The 15,000-nt window shown below is 41.5% G+C and overlaps 1 protein-coding gene across 1 annotated transcript in view; it reads right to left on the bottom strand.

Moving 5' to 3' along the window:
* Positions 1-15,000, bottom strand: part of LOC135106647 (homeobox protein PKNOX1-like) — a 130,386-nt gene that overhangs the window by 109,012 nt on the left and 6,374 nt on the right. The window contains 1 exon segment of the mRNA XM_064015945.1: positions 8,629-8,800. Coding sequence (XP_063872015.1) covers positions 8,629-8,800 — 172 coding nt within the window.

Raw genomic sequence — 15,000 nt, 5'->3', positions numbered from 1 at the left:
ATTATACAAGGAAAGAAAAAGAAAAAGAAAAAAAGAAAATAAAATATGAAGAATAAATCAAAACACAAAAAAAAACAGAAATACGACAATGATGATAATAATAATGATAACGATAATAATAATAATAACAACAACAATAATAATAATAATAATAATAATAATAATAATAATAATAATAATAATAATAGTAACAAGTGATCATTAAATAGAGAGAAAGAGAAAGAGAGAGAGAGAGAGAGAGAGAGAGGAAGAGAGGAAGAGAAAGAAGGAGAGAAAGAATAAGAAAGGAGAGGAAGGGTATGATGAGAGATGGTGGGAGAGAATAAGAGGGATGAATAAGGGGGAAAGGAGGAGGAGGAGGAGGAGGAGGAGGAGTAGGAGGAGGAGGAGGAAGAGGAGGAGGAGGAGGAGGAGGAGGAGGAGGAGGATTTCAAGCGAGTAAAAGAAAATGTATATATTTCTTCGTCTCTGGAAAAGGAATTCTCTCTCTCTCTCTCTCTCTCTCTCTCTCTCTCTCTCTCTCTCTCTCTCTCTCTCTCTCTCTCTCTCTCTCTCTCAGGGTGTTGTTGGGTTTAATGCCATTTATAGACGTGACGCAACACAGACAGACAGACACACACACACACAAATCTAAGAACAATGTTGTGAACACTCTCTCTCTCTCTCTCTCTCTCTCTCTCTCTCTCTCTCTCTCTCTCTCTCTCTCTCTCTCTCTCTCTCTCTCTCTCTCTCTCTCTCTCTCTGTCGCATTCTGAAACAAAAGTCAAGGCCAGCTCAACCCATACTCTCTCTCTCTCTCTCTCTCTCTCTCTCTCTCTCTCTCTCTCTCTCTCTCTCTCTCTCTCACACACACACACACACACACACACACACACGCACAGACTCACAAAAACATCAAGACACACTCAGCCTCTTCACAAACGGAAAAATGATAATAAGTCAAGATCCGCGCAACTTTAAAAAAAAATATTGCGAGTCTTAATAAACATTTCATTGAATCCTGATTGCAAAACAAATAAACAAATCAAGAAAAATACGCACCGGAGTGGATCCCCCGGAGACACTGGACGGTTTTAAATGGAGAATTATGAAAACGTATCATTCTTTAAACGTGTATTGTGTTAGGTAAAGAATTAATAAACGTACATTTTTTTTTATTTAAAGGATGAATGATCTAAACGTTTATGTATTTTTTTTTGTATTTTTGTATGAAGAATTATTTAAACGTATGATTTTTTCTTATGGACGCAAATTTGAAAGTTGTTCTCTCATCTCTTACATGAAGAATGATGGAAACTTTTTTTTTCTTTCATAGACGAAGAATTATTAAAATGTCCCTTCCTTCCAGATGAAGAATTATGAAAACGTGCCACTTTTTTTATATGGAAAATTATGAATATATAAATTTGGTTTTACAAGAATTATCAAAGCGCACATTTTTTTTAAGACGAGTAATTATTAAAACGTACATTTTGTAATATGAATAATCATTAAAACGTATTTCTTAAACATGAATAATAAAACGTTTTTTAATATGAGAATGATCAAAACTGCACGAAGAATTTTTAAAGGCATTTTTACATGAAGAATTATAGAAACGTACAATTTATCCATTCAGAGCTGTCATTATAAAGTACAATTCTTTTACGGACAATTTTTAAACAGTACAATTTTCTTTTCAACATCAAAATTTACTAAAACTCACAAGTACACAGATTTTTCATTCGTATAGATGAAGAATGATGATAAAAATTAACCACTTTTTCTCTTCCTTAAGGACAAAGAAAATAATCAAACCAAGCCAAACGATTCTACTTCAAGATACACTAAGAAAAAAAAAAAAAAAAAAAAAGAATATTTTCTCTCAGGTTAAGAATAATGATTAAAACGTATCACTATTTTTTTCCCTCCCAAATGAAGAAATATAAAAACATTTTCGTCGAAGATATGTGTGTGTGTGTGTGTGTGTGTGTGTGTGTGTGTGTGTGTGTGTGTGTGTGTGTGTGTGTGTGTGTGTGTGTGTGTGTGTGTGTGTGTGTGTGTGTGTGTACGAGTGTTTGGTTAAATTTGGGGACGGAAAAAACCTGTCTACATGTTTGTTTGGCAGGTGCAAGGAAATACCTGTTATCCTCGGCTGGTCTCCCCGTGCAGGTGGTGATCAGGCCCCGCTGGTGATAAATTTGTTAGTGTTTGAAAACATTATCAAAAGGGGCCGCGGTTAAGAGACGTGTCGAATGTTTTCTAAATTTTATCTTCAGCTTTTATTGTTTGTGGCTGAAGATTTTTCGTGCTTTTTGCTTGGCGTATACCCCCACACCTCTCTCTCTCTCTCTCTCTCTCTCTCTCTCTCTCTCTCTTGCCTACCTGTCCGTTATCTATCTATATCTACCTTTGCATCTATATATTTATCTGTTTGTCTATGTATAATCCTCCGCCTCTGTCTGCTTGTCTGTCGATCTGTTTATCTATCTATCTATCTATCTATCTATTTATATGTCTGTTTGTCTATCTATTTATCTATATATCTATGTATCTATGTCTGTCCATCTTTTCATCTTTATCTGTCTAACCCCCCTCTCTCTCTCTCTCTCTCTCTCTCTCTCTCTCTCTCTCTCTCTCTCCCTCTCTCTGACACGCGGGAATACATTGCGGCGTGCCTGAGAGGGGCTATCAAGCCTGGCGCGGCGGGGCGGGCGAGCGGGGACCTGTGGTGGCCGGGGGAAGGTGAGGCAAGGCGGCAGGAGATAATTAAGCGTCTTACCTGCCCACGTTTACCTGTGCTGGGAGTTTACTGATGGTGGGGACGCTTTAGTCTTTACCGTATTAGTGTTCAGAAGTTGTTGTTTTTAATTATCTTTATTTTTATTTATTTTTTCATTAGTGTTTAAGTGAGTTTTTTTTTTTACTTTTTTTTTTTTCGATTTCTCTTAGTGAAGATCAGATAAAGGGTTTGTTCGTTATTACTGTTTGTCTTTTTATCTGTTTGATTTTATAGTTTAACCTTTAACGATGCTATGTTATATATATTTTATTCTTCTGGTATCTAAGTTCATGTGTCTTTTCTTTTATTTACGATTGCTGTTAGTGCAGAGATCAGATAGAGACTTTCTTCATTATTGCTGCTTGTTTTTTTTATCTCAATGATTTCACTCCTTTACCTTTAACGAGGCTGTGTTATATATGTTTCCTTACCTGATTTAGTGAAGGCCCAGATCATTTTCTTTCTTGAAGTTTCTAGTTTTTTCTTTATACTTTTACCGATGGCTTGTTGATTTTGTGTTGACTGCAGCAGCGGGTCGTGGCTCTACTCTATTCCTCTCCACCCTCGCTTTTTTTTCTTTTTATTTCTTATTATTCTAACTCACTAATGATCAACAAAACGCAAAGATCAACCAGTGTCCGCTTTCATTAATCTTACATCCTGGTTTTCTTCACTTACGCTCTTCACTTTTACATTAAAAAAAAAAAAGATAATAAAAAATAAAATAATAATAAATACACAAAAAATCCAATTTCCACTAGTAAGGCCACAAGTATTCTGAAGTTATTAAGAAACACCTTTTTTTTCTCCTATAACTGTATGTTAATTCTGTATTGTTCCTCACTATATAAGGCACACACACACACACACACACACACACACACACACACACACACACACACACACACACACACACACACACACACACACATACACACACACACTCGTACATGCAGATGCCCTCATGGACGTTAAATAATTTGCGCCCCTGATTATATGTCATTACATTTTTTCCCTTGAGTTACATTCGTGGCTGTGTTTTTGTTTTCTTACCTCCCCTCATTTTCCTCAGCCTCCATATTCATTTTGTCTGGCACCACTTGTTCTTTATTCCCGTCCTTTTCCTTCAGCTTCTCCTCCGATGGTAAAAATAATGTAGATGAAAAATAATAAGTGATTTTCTGTTAATTTCTCAAAAGCGTGTATTTTCTCCTTAACGATATTAAAACAAGGAAGTCATAAGAATTTGTAGATTAAAGGCAGGCAGACAGGCACACAGACAGACAGACAGACAGACAGACAGACAGACAGACAGACAGACAGACAGACACCCCCCTGACACACACACACACACACACACACGTTTAATCACTCATTTGGTATTTCTCGTGCCCTAAAAGGAAAAAAAAAGAAAAAAAAGAAAAAGAGGAAAAAAAAAAAGAATCCATGCACATACTTATAATCTTCATTTGAGCTTGTACTAATATTATTACACTCGCCAAAATGCTATGTATCTTTCTTCTTCTTCTTCTTCTTCTTCTTCTTCTTCTTCTTCTTCTTCTTCTATTTATAACTTGTAATTCACTCCTCCCCCATGTACTCTACCTTGATATTATTTCTCGTTTTCTTTTCCTCTTTATTCTTTACCATGCAATCTTTTCCCCTTCCCTCTATCTCCTCTTTGTCCTCTCTTCACTTTTCTCCTATCCTTTACCGTTCATCCCTTTCCTCTTTTCCTCCTCCCTTTCCTCTTCTCCCTCTACCGTGCCCTTCACCACTCACCCCTTCAGTCTCTTCTTCCTCCCTAAGTCCCTCTCTTCCCTTCTCAACTTCTCCCTAACCTTCTTTAACCCTTTAGAATCAGTCCTCAGCATCCCCTTCCTTTCCTTCTTCTTCTTCCTCCTCCTCCTCCTTCTCCTCCTTTCTTTATTGCAGATCATTCTTCTCTTCTCGTGCAATGAATGTGCTCTGTACTACATCACTATGCACGTAACTATAATCTCTCTCTCTCTCTCTCTCTCTCTCTCTCTCTCTCTCTCTCTCTCTCTCTCTCTCTCTCTCTCTCTCTCTCTCTCTCTCTCTCTCTCTCTGTGCGCTTTTCTCTCGCCTCCATGCAATATATATAGAAGGAAGAGTTAGGAGATAATGTAAATATAATCTCTCTCTCTCTCTCTCTCTCTCTCTCTCTCTCTCTCTCTCTCTCTCTCTCTCTCTCTCTCTCTCTCTCTCTCTCTCTGTACGTACATATAACTAATTTTCTACACCCCGACCAATCGTCCCTTTTGCAATCTCTCTCTCCTCCTCCTCCTACTCCTCCTCCTCCTCCTCCCCTCTTCCTCCCCCTGTCTCACTGATCAGCTGACTGCAATGCGCGCCAGAATTGATGTTCCCAGCATGTTTACGAGAAATGGTGTTGCCAGTTTGCTGTTCCTGGCGTCACCACCGACTCAGGCGATGCGAGGGAGGGCTAAATGTGTTCCCTCTCTCTCTCTCTCTCTCTCTCTCTCTCTCTCTCTCTCTCTCTCTCTCTCTCTCTCTGATAAATAAAGGTGAGTGTAAAAGGAGAGAGAGCTAAATTTCTTGCTTCTGTTTGTTATATGTAGGTGTGTATGTTTGTATGAATGTCTCTCTCTCTCTCTCTCTCTCTCTCTCTCTCTCTCTCTCTCTCTCTCTCTCTCTCTCTCTCTGATACCAGTGTACAGAAAGAAGCGAGAATCCTTTGCTGTGTTGACAGGAAACATATTTTGCTTCATAATTCCTCCTTTTCCTTCATCTTCCTCCTCCTCCACTTCCACCTCCACCTCCTCCACTTCATTACCACCCTCATAAGTAAACAAAAAGCATCACACCAGACTGCATATACTTTCCCCCATCACCCTCCCATTTCAGCCCCTTTCCAGCCCTTTCCAGCAATCACCTCCCCTGTTCCTGCAACCCCTCACGTCTCTCGCGTCCCTAGTCTCCTTCCCCACCCCAGCCCAGCCTCGCCCCGTCCAGCTCCGATGTGTCCCGGCCCGGCTCCCTCTATCCTTGCTTCATTATGCTCTCCGACGTTCCGATCAGCCCCAGTACTTGAAGGGGTGGTGGAGTGCGAGTTTTCAAGGAGGAGGAGGAGGAGGAGGAGGAGGAGGAGGAGGAGGAGGAGGAGGAGGAGGAGGAGGAGGATTAGTGGGAGGAAGAAGAGAAGCAGCAAGCAAGGGAAAGGACGCGGTACAGCTCAGAGGAGATGGAAGATGAGAAGGAAGAGGAGAAGGAGGAGGAGGAGGAGGAGGAGGAGGAGGAGGAGGAGGAGGAGGAGGAGGAGGAGGAGGAGGAGCGGGAGCCTACAAGTTATTGCTCCACTCTGAAAATGTTTACTTGTGGCTGGAGAGATACGTGTTTTCCCGGATAGGGCGGCGAGGTGGAGAAGGAAGAGGAAGAGATGGAGGAGGAGGAAGAAGAGACGGAGGAGGAGGAGGAGGAAGAGGAGGAGAAGAAGGAGGAGGAGGAGAAGAAGGAGGAGGAGGAGGAGGAGGAGGAAGTTAGGGGTTGTCGCACTGCTGAGTGAGGTGGTTGGAAGTGGAAGAGGTGGCAGAGGAAGAGGAAGAGGAAGAGGAGGAGGAGGAAGAGGAGGAGGAAGAGGTGGAGGTGTAAAAGAGTCATGCTGTGGAGAAGGAACAGCACTGGAGGGAAAGGTGAGTGGATTGAATGACGAAAACATAACATTATTTTCCCTCAAGCAGAATAAAAAAAGAAAAAAAAACACGATGATCTCAATGATAATAAATGTACAAAAATGAAAATACTGAGGAAAAGAATAGAAATGGAGGAGGAGGAGGAGGAGGAGGAGGAGGAGGAGGAGGAGGAGGAGGAGGAGGAGGAGGAGGAGGAGGAGGAGGAGGAGGAGGAGGAGGAGGAGACATCAAGATTTGTCAACAACGCACTCTAAGGTGGAAAGTATTTTGTGGAATGTGAGAGAGAGAGAGAGAGAGAGAGAGAGAGAGAGAGAGAGAGAGAGAGAGAGAGAGAGAGAGAGAGAGAGAGAGAGAGAGAGAGAGAGAGAGAGAGAGAGAGAGAGAGAGAGGAAAAGTGGGTAGCATTATCACTTATATTTATCTCCTCCTCTACCATCTTTCCCACACACACACACACACACACACACACACACACACACACACATACACACACACGCTGACTCCTCCACCTTCCCCCCACCCCATCCACTCAACACGTCCTCTCACTTTACGCTATTCCCCAGAAACCTCCACACATCTCCACCACAACCTTACGCCGCCTCCACTTTACCTAAATGAATCCAAATCTTCTCCTCCTCCTCCTCCTCCTCCTCCTCCTCCTCCAGTCTAACCAGTCTTCCTCACCTCTGAAGATTTTTGTATTTCATTTTCTTTTTGTTTTTTTGTTTATATATTTGCATTTTCTCTAGTTTTTCTTTTTTTCATTGTTGTCATTTGCTTTGTTTCGTTTATTTTATTTAATGATGTTTCTTTTATTGTATATTTTGTTTGTTAAGGTCAAGTCTCTCTCTCTCTCTCTCTTTCTCCCTCTCTTGTTTATCTTTTTTTTATTTTTCATCATATTACTGACTTTTTCTTTCCTTCTCTCTCTCTCTCTCTCTCTCTCTCTCTCTCTCTCTCTCTCTCTCTCTCTCTCTCTCTCTCTCTCTCTCTCTCTCTCTCTCTCTCTTTCCTTTTCATCTTCCTTTTCCTTTCCCTCATCTAGAACTTATTTTCCTTTCTCTTTCTTCTCAATCTCCTTTTCCTTTGTTTTATTTTCCTTTGTTTTCCCATCTCTTTTGTCACCCTTCACTCTGCGATCTCTTCCTCCGCCCTTCTCTTCCCTTCCCATGACATTTCTCAGTTTCCCATCTCAGTTCCCCCCTCACCCTCTCTCTCTCTCTCTCTCTCTCTCTCTCTCTCTCTCTCTCTCTCTCTTCCTTCGCTTTCCATTGCCTTTCATCTTCCTATGTTAGTAGTAGTAGTAGTAGTAGTAGTAGTAGTAGTGGTAGTGGTAGTAGTAGTAGTAGTAGTAGTAGTAGTAGTAGTAGTAGTAGTAGTAGTAGTAGTAGTAGTAGTAGTAGTAGTAGTAGTAGTAGTAGTAGTAGTAGTAGTAGTAGTAGTTTCCTCCATTTACAATTCTTTCCTTTTTCTATTTCTTTTTTGCCCCACTCCCGCGGCTTATGATTTCAGTGTTGCTGCTCATGATCCCCTTAAGTCACTCAGTCTCATCTCCCTGTACAAAATAATAGCATTAGTCCTACTGGGATTTAGTTCCTGGCATGCGCTGGTCTGCACTTGTCATTTTTACCTTCTTTCGCTCGGTATTTTCCTCTTTTCGTTTGTCTTTCAGTTACTTCCCTCGATGCTCGTGCTCAGTAAATTATGTGCTTTGATAGGTTAGGTTAATTTTTTTTTCAGTGAGTTTGTCGGGTAATATTAGGTTAGGTTTAGTAGTTTTAACCCTTTGACTCCTACAGGTCGTTAAACCTTAGGACTGTATTCTAAAACACTTCAGCTCCTCACCCCGATTACTTTAAAAGACTCTAATAAGTTGAAATTACACGCGTTTTTAAAGATTATTTTACGGTGTTAGTGACAGATTAGCAAGATATCTACATTACCAACAGGAGAAACACTCTTGAAAACCCGAGTAACTGTCTCTGTGGCCTTGGAATAGTCGTGGTGAGAGAGCTAAGCGTTTCAGAACACTATGCATTATAAACAAGGAGAAACGCTCTTGAGAACCTGGCTAACTGGTTGTGTGGCCGTGGAAAAACAGCTGTGGTGAGAGAGCAATACATTTCAGAGCATGGGCCGCATTGCCATCACCAGCTGAAGAGTTAACAAGTGTGCGAGAGGCTGGGTACTTACCAGGCCGTCCACCTCCGGGTCGTTCATAAGGAAGGGCTTGCGGTCCCTCTCCTGATGCTGGACAAACGCTTGGATGTCCAGGTTGAAGGAATCGCTGCTCACGGAATCTGCACTCTGAGTAGCCAGCTCGCACTTCTCAAACAGCAGCGCCAGCAACGGGAACAGCGGGTGCCTGGCGGGGAGACGAGGCTGAGTGTGGGGAGTATGTGAGGGACTGGTTGTGGAGGAAGGGATGGTGAGGTGAGGGATGTGTGGTAAGATGTGATGGGTGTTTGTGTGTGTGTGTGTGTGTGTGTGTGTGTGTGTGTGTGTGTGTGTGTGTGTGTGTGTGTGTGTGTGTGTGTGTGTGTGTGTGTGTGTGTGTGTGTGTGTGAGTGTGTGTGTTTCTGCATGACTAGTTTTTGAGGTGAAACTGTCAGCGCTTACTTCTGTGTGTGTGTGTGTGTGTGTGTGTGTATGTAAGCACGGATATAACTAATTTTACAGTTTACGTACGTGCCTCAATTTCAAGCATTAGTATTAAAACCTTTACTCTACCCTTCCATCATTAATTTCTCTCTCCCTTCCTTCCTTCCTTGCTTCCTTCTTTACTTCCTTCACTTTCTCCCTCCGTGTCTTTATAACAAGTTCTTGCCGCCACGCCACCTCATGTTCCCACAAGTCATGGTGCATACATTCACCCCAACACCCGCACCGCACCCTCCCCCCTCTCTCTCTCCCCAAGCACTCCAATTCATCTCCTTGCACCCACTGTCACTCTCACACCACTCATCACTGCCTCTCCACCGTTCATCCCCTCTCACTCAATCTCCACCGCTATTACTGTCACTCTCACACTGAAAGCAATCACAGGAACCAACTAGCCATACCTAATAGCACTGTAATCACGCACACACGCACACATACACACATGCACACTCACACACAAACATACACACATACACACACCATGTAACTTCTGTGGAATGTTAGTGATGAAGTATTGGAGACACATTCCTCATTTCCCCAGTCAGTACACGTCCCCAATTCCTCATTCCTTCCATTCCCCCCCAACATCTTCCCTTCTCCCCATCTCTCCCCCCACTGCGATAAAATTAACAGGCATCTCACGGCAATTAATTTTAGAGATCGTCACGTATGAGCTGTTGTTTTTTTCCCTTCGCACATACCTGATTTCACCTGAGCGTGGATTAATTAGCCACCTGAAGTTTATACACTGGCCTTGCTTATAAATGACTGCGTAAGACGAACAGGTAGGCAGATAGACAGACAGTTAAAGGGTATGGAAGATAGGTAAATATCACTCTCTCACACACATACACACACATACACACACACATAATGGAAGGTAAGTGATTGGAGGTTCTTAGTTAAATATTTAGTCGTTTTTGTTGTTGTTGTTGTTGTTGTTTTTAAAGGTAGTGGTAGTGGTGGTAGTTCTTTTCATAGTCCTCTTTTTCATTTTTATCTTTTACATCTCATTCAATAACTTTTTCCCCTCGTCATCGTGATAATCTCCGTTTTAAACATTTACTCTCTCTCTCTCTCTCTCTCTCTCTCTCTCTCTCTCTCTCTCTCTCTCTCTCTCTCTCTCTCTCTCTGTCATTTTAATCTTTTGTGTATTTTCTTTTTCTCTCCGCCGCGTGCAAGTGTGCGTGTATATAATTGCGTCTCTCTCTCTCTCTCTCTCTCTCTCTCTCTCTCTCTCTCTCTCTCTCTCTCTCTCTCTCCGTTGCTGTATTTATTAACGTAACTAGCGTGTAAAATCTGTCCTGTAAAATTCTTCTTCTTTTCCATCTATTCAATTATTTTCTTCTGACATGATTTATCTCTTTATTTTTTTCCATCATTATCATTTAATAACTCTATCTTCATCTATCTGTGTCTTGATTCTTCTTCTTCTTCTTCTTCTTCTTCTTCTTCTTCTTTTCACTGTGGCTTTTATTTATCTTTATCATCACGTTTCTCATTTTCACATTCCTCTTTTGCTTTCTTCTCTTCTCTTTCTTCTTCTCCAGTTCCTGCTTTCTTCCTTTTCTCTCTTTAACTCTCTTCTTTATCGTATATTTCTCTCTCCTACCACTCCCTCCTCTTTTATTCTCTTGCTTTATTTTCTCTCCCTCTTTTCATTCCTCCCTTCCTCTGGTCTCCTTTCATATTATTATTATTATTATTATTATTATTATTATTATTATTATTATTATTATTCACTCTTCCCTTCTTTCTTTACTCTTTTTAACTTTTTTATTAATTTTCGTCTCCCTCGTTTATTTCCTAGCTTCCTGTTTTTCTTATTCTTTATTTTTCTCCTTAATTCTTTCTACCTCCCTTCTTCTTTCTCCTTCGTCAGGTCTTCCATTGCAACTTAATTACCTGTTTTATCTTCATTACCTTACCTCTTTTTAATCTTTCAGTTTTATCTCCCTTTCCCTCCAACATTACCCCCCTTTCCTCCCTCACACCCCTCTTTGTGTATCTACCTTTCCTCCCTCCCTTAAAATCGCATCCTCCCTCACCCTCCATCATCCCTACTCTCCCTCTCCCCCCATCTCTCTCTCTCGCTCTCTCTCTCCCTTTATCTCCCGCAGTTGGGTCTTGAGATTAGGGGCGTTATTAAAATTTACCCATAAATTGCGACGTCTCCCATTCAGCGGCCTCCTCCTGATCCTCATAATGTAAACATGAATATCGCTCTTGCGTCAGGCGTGAATAGAGGCGGAATTGACGAGGCGAGGCACTTCACTTTAATCTCTTCTGATGACGCTGAAGGTGAGGCTCAGGGAGGATCTCGTGGTTGCCTGGCAGGTGCTGGTGGTGGTGGTGGAGGTGGTGGTGATGGTGGTGTGAGATGCGGTGGGTTTATTGAGTGGTTGGGGGTGTTGTGGTGGTGTGGTTTATCGAGTGGTGTTGTGCCTGTGTGGTGTTTGCATAGACGGTGCTTTGGTGTTTGGTGTGTGATGTGGTGGTGGTCTGAGTGAGGTGGTGTGCGTGTGGTGATGTTTTTACGTTCAATAATTACTAGGGAAACCCGCATATGAACACAGAAATAGCTACGAATAAATAGAGAAACACAGAGAGAGAAAGAAAAAAAAAGGGGAGATAAGAAAACAAACTGAAAATCCACAAGTCACACACATACACACACACACACACCCAACTCCCCCCAACCCCTCACCCACCCACCCACCCACCCACGTACACGAGAAAACACACACACAAAAAAACAAACAAACAAGACCAAGCAAACAATCCAAACACAAACACAGGCACACAAACCAACAACACACTCTTAATAATGAAAACACGGGAGGGGGAAGAGAAACACAGACACACAGACACACACACACACACACAGAAAACGCACAAAAACACACACAGGCAGACGCAGGGGTGATGGCAACGGTAGCGGTGATGGTGATGGTGGTTGTGGCGATGGCGGTGGTGGTGGAAGGTGTTAGTGAGGGTGTGAACCTTGGCAGGGCGAAGTGACGTATCGTTTTGGCAGACCACTGAGAAGCTATTGTAGGCAGCGGAGTATCACACGACAGCAGAATACTTATAAAAAACGGGGTACTCGGGGCGTTTAGTCTCGGGTATCGGTGCTGACAGTGAGAGAGAGAGAGGTGCCGAGGAGAGTGAGAGAGAGGGGGAGACAAGAACACAAACACACACAAATGCAAGAAAATGAGACGTGGAAGAGAGGCAACGTAATCTGAAGGTAAGGAAAGTACAAGACCTGCAGGAAAATAAAGAACATGTGCAAAGATGTAGAGAAATAGGTAGAGGGAAAGAGAGGAGAGAAAAGCAAGGAAGAGGAGATACTTGTAGGAAGGCAAAAGCAAAGAAAGAGGGTATAGAACGAAAAGGGAAGAGAAGCATGAGGAAAGTGGAGAACATCACACGAAAAGAAAATGAGAGAAAGGGCAAAGGAAGGCAAAGGAAAGAAAGAGAGCATTAGAAGAAAAAAAAAAGGAGGAAGGTGAAGAAAAAAATAGGCAAAACTTAAGAACACATAGGAGGAAAAGATACCACAAGACTGCAACAACAACAACAACAACAATAACTACTACTACTACTACTGCGAAACTACATGGAATAAAGAAAAAAATGATAATGAGCAGACGAGGGATAAAGAAGGGAAGATAGGCGGGGAGAGACGAGGAGGAAGCTGAGGTGACAACGCCAGACAGGAAAAAAGGAGCACAAAGGCGAAACACACACAGCTCAGGTATTTAAAGTATTAAAACCAAGAGGAGGGAAAAAATAAGTAGCGAAAAAAATGTATTTCAAAACTCTAGAATGTCAGAGGGGATAAAAAGAGTTAGAAATAGAACACGAGAGAGAGAGAGAGAGAGAGAGAGAGAGAGAGAGAGAGAGAGAGAGAGAGAGAGAGAGAGAGAGAGAGTCGATAGCAAGCTTGAAAGGTTAAAAGAAACGGCAAGAAACGCGTGGAAGAAAATTAAGACCTGATAGGAAAAGGTCAATAAAGAAGAAAAAAAGAAAGAAACGAGAGAACTTTAAATAAAAGAAAGTGTGATGCAAGAGTAACACTAAAACAAAACAAAAAAATAAATAAAAATAACAATAGTAGTAGTAGTAGTGGTAATGATGAGGATAACGATGATGATGATACTACTACTACTACTATTACTACTACTGCTACTAACTACCACCACTACCACTACCACTACTACAACCACCAATAATAATAAAAACAGCTGGCTTCCCGAGGTGTGCGGCGCGGCGGGTCCCAAGCCACAAGTAATGAGGCACAGACAACAAGCTTGCGTTTCATCTTTCCTTGGTTAAGCAGCGCACGAGATGAACGGAAGCGATGCGGTGCTAATACTGAAACTGACGTGAATCTCCCCCCACCCTCTCCCTCTCCCTCTCTCTCTCTCTCTCTCTCTCTCTCTCTCTCTCTCTCTCTCTCCAGTCCTCACTCCTCACTCCCCTCTCTTCCTCCTATCTCTTCTTTCTTCTCTCCTCCTCTTTCTCTCTCTCTTTCTTTATCACTTTCCTCCTTTCATCCCTTCGTTCCCTTTTTCAATACTCTTCTTCACGCTGTCACATTCTTCTTGTCTCCTTCCCTCCTCTTTCCTTCGATTCATCTCTCCTTGGTTTCCTGTTTTCCTCCTCCTTCTCTCCTCTCCTTCCTCTGCATCTCTCCTTATTCGAAAACCGTATCATTCTTTTTTTTTTTATATATTTGGTTATACTTTGTCAATAAACTTTTAGTCTTTTACATTCCTGCGACTTAAGAATTGAAGAGGAAGCAGGATCAGGTCACTGCGCTAATTACCTTTGACTTTTGTACCTGTTAATTATGATTCATCGCGATTACCTTAACTTACTTTCTCTCTCTCTCCTGTCTCATTCGTCTCCCCTCGGTCGCGTACTTGAGAATATAAATAAACTGGAAAATTTTATAAGGTTGACTGACGTTCTTGTTCGGCTACTTCTTCATTCAATGGACTCATGAATGGAACAGACTCAGCAATCAGGTTGTTAGTGCTGAGTCATTAGGGAGCTTTTAAAAGGAAGGTTAGTTTTTATTAATGAGAATAAGTAGTTTACGTTATCTTCTTGAATATTATTTTTTGCTTTCGTTTCTCCCCACCTTCCTCTTCGCTTCCCTCATTCTTGTTTAAAAAAATATAAATAAAACTAAAAAAAAAAAAAAAACGTTGATTTTAATGATGACTAACTGAATGATAAATACACGCTTTTTCTTTACTTTCTTTTTATTATCTGTCTACTTCATCATATTCCTCCGTTAGTGTGTTCCCCGTCCCTCCGTCAGCCTCGTAACGGTGCCGCCCTCCTCCCTCTCCCTCCAGCCCTCCCCCCGTCCCACCTGAAGGCAGCACCGCCGACACCGCTTGATTCATACGCAATATATTACAAGCGCTCAGCCGCTACCCAGACACCGCGACACTCACACCGTCTCCCTTGCCACGCCAGGGAAAAAAAAAGAAAAAAGAAAAAAAAAGTGCGAGATAACGGAAGAAAAATAAAATCGCGAGATGGGAAAAGATGAAGAAAAGGAAAAATAAAGTAGTGACTGATGAATCAAGGTATCAATTAGAGATGCAAAAATTGATATCATGATGGGAGAAGATAAAATGAAAAAAAAAGTAGAATAAAATGATGACTGATGAATTACGACGTTAATTGATAAAAGGGAGAAAAAAATAGACGAATCTTAAGGAGTACTGAAAATAAAATCTCAGAAATTGATAGCAAACCCTGATAAATGGACGAATAAATAAGAATTACACTGAGGTACAAATTTAATAAGTGAGGGATGAGTTATATTCATTCTGAAATATATTGGACACACAATCTTGAAGAAAAAATCTACAGAGAGAG

Source organism: Scylla paramamosain, chromosome 13, assembly GCF_035594125.1.
Source record: "Scylla paramamosain isolate STU-SP2022 chromosome 13, ASM3559412v1, whole genome shotgun sequence".
NCBI lineage: Eukaryota > Metazoa > Arthropoda > Malacostraca > Decapoda > Portunidae > Scylla > Scylla paramamosain.
The sequence above is the reverse complement of the archived record's forward strand: the minus strand, read 5'-3'. Positions and strand labels throughout refer to the sequence as shown.